Raw genomic sequence first — 4,546 nt, 5'->3', positions numbered from 1 at the left:
TTAGCATTTCAAACTACGAAACTGAAAAAAAGAAGACCCTTGTTGAGTATTGTATAAGCGTGATCAAATTTTTAAATTGCTTGTTAATATATACTTCACGAGAATACCATTTATTAGTTGTCTGTTTGTACAAATCATACAACTTTTCTTGTGGGGTGAAGTTTATTTGCATTTGAGAACTAAACAAGTCGGTCTAATAATAAAATGAAGAAATACGAGCTTTGTAAGAGCGTTTGAACGCAGCACGGAAACGGGAATAAATAGGAAGAAATCCACGTAGCTTGTCTTGCATTGTGATCATACGTCGGTGAGCGGTTTCTCAGGGGTCCGTTTGTTTAAAGAAATGCTGCTTGAATTGGGCAACATATAGGTGTTCACAGTGGCGGGGTTACGGGGAGAAACACAACCCGCACACACCGGCTCTGTTTGCTGAAAAGGAGAGGGGGGAAAAATGGAGCTGGAAGACGGAGTTGTGTACCAGGACGACCCGGGGACATCAGCGATGATGTCGGAGCGGGTGTCGGGCCTGGCCAACTCCATCTACCGCGAGTTCGAGAGACTCATCGGCAAATACGACGAGGACGTGGTGAAGGAGCTGATGCCGCTGGTCGTGGCCGTGCTGGAGAACCTGGACTCCGTGTTCGCGGAGAACCAGGAGCACGAAGTGGAGCTGGAGCTGCTGAAGGAGGACAACGAGCAGCTCATCACCCAGTACGAGCGGGAAAAGGCGCTGAGGAAGCACGCGGAGGAGGTGAGCTGGAGCAGGGCACAAAAAACAAACAAAACATCAGGCTGCATCCTTCTGTTGGGGGGGTCACACACGGGAGCCGCCTCAGGTGCTTACTCCTCCTGCTCCTCCCAGCATCCCTGAGCGGTTATTACACCTGTGCACGTGGCCTGGCGGCACTGTCAGGATGTAAACAAGGCAGAGATGACTTATAGCATACTGAAATGACCATGCTCCTGTGCTTTGTGTTAGGTCTGATACCACTGAATATATTAAGAAAGCGACAGAACCCACGAACCAGAATCAGCTTTGCCTTTATTGCATCAGATGGTGAAGTCACGTCCGAGTCCCTTGAGAGCCTGAATAAACAGGCAGCAGGTGAAGTGACTCAGCATTTTGGTCCTCTACTGCAGTGGTTCCCAAACTTTTTATCTTCTGACCCACAAAATATCCATKGCAAAAACTTGGWCTGAGTACATGAACTTCGTTAATAACCCTAAAAACACAGGCTTTTTAACAGTATAAACAGTTTGTACACACATATAAATACTTAATTATACTTATTTTGTGTTTTTGTAATAGTTATAAGGAAAATATTACATCAACAATTATTTTATTACCCTTTAAATTGATTTCTGGAGATTATCCAAGGTGCTTCATGACCCATAATTGGGTCCCAAGCCCAACTTTGGGAACCAAAGTGCACTAGTTCCAAAACTTTTCAGCTTTTGACCCACAAAATAACAGTAGCAGAGACCTGTGCCCCCAGCTATTTTTGGATGATAAACATTTGTATCAGGTCAACAAAACATGGGCATAGTAACAGCATTTTTTATACTACATTTATCCATTTTAAATACACTAACCTCACTCATTTGTAACAACTAAGGCAAAAATGTAATTAATTCAGAAAATCTTTTCAGGACCCCACCTTTGATGTTTCGGGACCCCACTTTGGGTCCCGACCCCAACTTTGGGAAACACTGCTCTACTGTACACATGTGTGTATAAATACATGAGAGGGTGAGTTTTTTTTTAGGATGGGGTATTTAAAAGAGCTGAAAGGCACAAAAAGCCAAGGATGTCAGACCTTAATTTAAATCAATAAATAGATCATGAAAGACTGATGATGGAATACTTGAGTCTGATTCCCATGTTTATAAAAGTACAATAATAATAATAATAATAATAATAATAATAATAATAATAATAATAATAATAATAATAATAAAGACATTTTGCTATATTGACCAATTTAAGTGGTCAGTACTACACCTGTCCAGGGTGTACCTTGCATTTTGCACAATGACTTAAGGAAATGGGCACCAGGTTTGCAGTTTTGCACTGGAAATTGGGTAAGGAAAACAGATGGATGAATACTTTGCATTAGTTATAATTTATTAAAATAAACTAGTATTGGCAAGTCAGAGCTGCACAATTATTGAAAATTGGAATCAGCCCCCAAAACTCATCATCAGTACCTGCATGTGTAGGTCTGCATGTTTATAACTATCATGAACTTCAAGTTACTATTAAAAAAAGAAAAGCTGAAGAGTTGCTGGTCAAAGCCTGGCTTCCCCGACTACATTTCATAGACGCATGTAAAGAAAAATGTATACAAAGCCTAGATTAAGTCTGGAGTTCACTGTTTATTGATCTGTAATAGGTCTCAAAAGCAAAAGTCTTCCAGCAAAAACCTATGAAATACTTGAACATCTGAAAATGATTCACAAGCACTGGCATGTTATTGCTAATCTCGTCATTTAGCCAGAATAACTGTTTATAACTGGTTTGCAGACTTTGATTCTGTGTTAAATAAGTATTAAAGCTATTAAGCATACAAAGTAAACTGCTGCATTTCCTGTAATACTTCTATTTAAAATCTTTGTTTAAAACTHGTGGAAACACACTCATCTTCTGAGTTGCACTCTCTAAAGTTACATTATTTTGTCAGTCCCAGATGAGCTCTCAAAGATACAAATCGACAGTCATTTTTTTCAGACTTTGGATATCTTTTTCAGTATAATAAATAGTGGCTAAATGTGTGCACTCAGAAACAAAAACTTTCTTTTTGTCATGCTTTTTGTACTCCAGTCCACACTGAGTTGAAACTTGTAGTAAAAGTTGTTTGTGCAAAGGATTCCCAGGTTGTGGTGGTGTTTGTGTGATATTTCTGAACTCAGCCACTGTTTTGCAGAAAAGTCGAAGCGATGTGATTTGGACCGTCTGTCACAGCTTGCTTCTTTGGCCCACGGCGTTGCCACAGCWGGGAGAGCGGCCCAGTTTGCGGCACAGTCAGACAGCCGAACGGCCAACACAGTGGTTCTCGTGCATATTATTCTTACAATACTGCATGGATAGTTACAGTAATAAATAGACATTTACACTTAAAATGATGAAACTGTTGTTCACTGGATTGAGCAGGGAAGGCTTCCTTGTTCACATTCCTGAGTAGGACCAAGAAACTTTAGCTTCTTCTTATTTTGCATTTTGTTCTTCTGTCATATTATCTTGGGATCAGGTGTCAACAGGCTGATCCAAATACACCAGTTGACACAAATTGTCCAGTTTTTTTTATGTGGAATAACTTGTTATATTTACAGRATTTCTCACTATCAGTGAAGTTAAATGTGTGGGATTAATAAACATTATCTAAACAATCCAGTTAGTGTTAATAACAAATCTGTGGAGCTTAGTGAGGACATAAAACAGGCTGCAGATTATTATATTCAAACCTAATTTTCTGTCTTCTACAAATGAATTTGATGAGGCAGACAAAAAGGGAAACTGCAATTAATTAGTATATAGTGAAGTATCTTTATGATTTATAGTTTTTTACACAAATATCCACTTCAGATATAGTAAACAACCCTSTACGTACTCATTTTTCCAAGATCATTGAGTTTTAATTGAAATTTACTTTGCAGTCCTACAGTCCAAGGCTTTATAAATGCTTTCACATCAGAGCACACTAAGAGTTGTGTGCCCACAGGAAGAAGGGGAGCCACATCAGGGCTTTGGCTTGCCCAGCTGGACAGGATGTGAACGTAGGCGCACACAAACACAAATGTTTTCCTGTTCAGGGAAAGAAACTGGAAGGAAGTGACATTTCTGACCGTTATTTTCAAATCTGTCATCACATAAAGAAAACCTTGCAGAAAATCATATCGTCACAGCCAGTTTAAGTAATAACTGTTTAATTAGTCACATAAGTAGTTAATAAATGACCTGGATATTAATAATAATTCCTTCTACCTTAAACAGCATCAGATTCTAGTTGGTAAAAACTAGGGCTGGGTGATATGGCTTAAACATATATCACAATATAAACATTTTATATCAGTTGATATTGATAATTATTGATTAGGTTTTTATTTATTTATTTTTTATCAATTTGAAATAAGGACCAGGAGAGAAATGGCTGATTAATCCTTCCAAACTGGTGACATGACCTTTCCTCTTTTATCCACAATTTCTTCTCGAGCTGTTGCTCTCATTCTCTTTTATTGAAGCAGTTATGAGGCACGGTGGCAAATCATGAAACTGCTGCTACACATATTACTCAACAGATTGTTGCTAATTTACCAAAAAGTGAGTGAGTTAGTTGATGCCACCAGCCTTGCTTGGCTGGGCCTGTTGGCCGTGAGAGGTCAAGCAGCTAAAGCCTTTCCTCTGCCTACATCTCCCAGAATGCTGCGTGGTTCTGCATCAGAGTTCAGTGAAATTATCAACATTCAACTTTTGTCTATTGCAATATCTATCTATCTATCTATCTATCTATCTATCTATCTATCTATCTATCTATCTATCTATCTATCT

At 38.9% G+C, this 4,546-nt stretch overlaps 1 protein-coding gene across 8 annotated transcripts in view; it reads left to right on the top strand.

Annotated features, from left to right (window-relative positions):
• Positions 1–279: 279 nt before the first annotated feature.
• spag9a (sperm associated antigen 9a) overlaps positions 280–4,546 on the top strand; it is a 35,461-nt gene continuing 31,194 nt past the window's right edge. For 7 of the 8 annotated variants that reach the window (XM_014012485.1, XM_014012479.1, XM_014012483.1 and 4 more), the window contains exon 1: positions 281–751. In XM_014012485.1, coding sequence (XP_013867939.1) covers positions 452–751 — 300 coding nt within the window. In that variant the 5' untranslated portion in view covers positions 281–451. Of the gene's footprint in view, positions 752–4,546 lie in introns of all 8 variants that reach the window. The other variant, XM_014012484.1, reaches the window with a different exon arrangement.

Source organism: Austrofundulus limnaeus, unplaced genomic scaffold, assembly GCF_001266775.1.
Source record: "Austrofundulus limnaeus strain Quisiro unplaced genomic scaffold, Austrofundulus_limnaeus-1.0 Scaffold91, whole genome shotgun sequence".
NCBI classification, from domain to species: Eukaryota; Metazoa; Chordata; class Actinopteri; order Cyprinodontiformes; family Rivulidae; genus Austrofundulus; species Austrofundulus limnaeus.
This window is presented reverse-complemented; position numbering and strand designations above follow the sequence as displayed.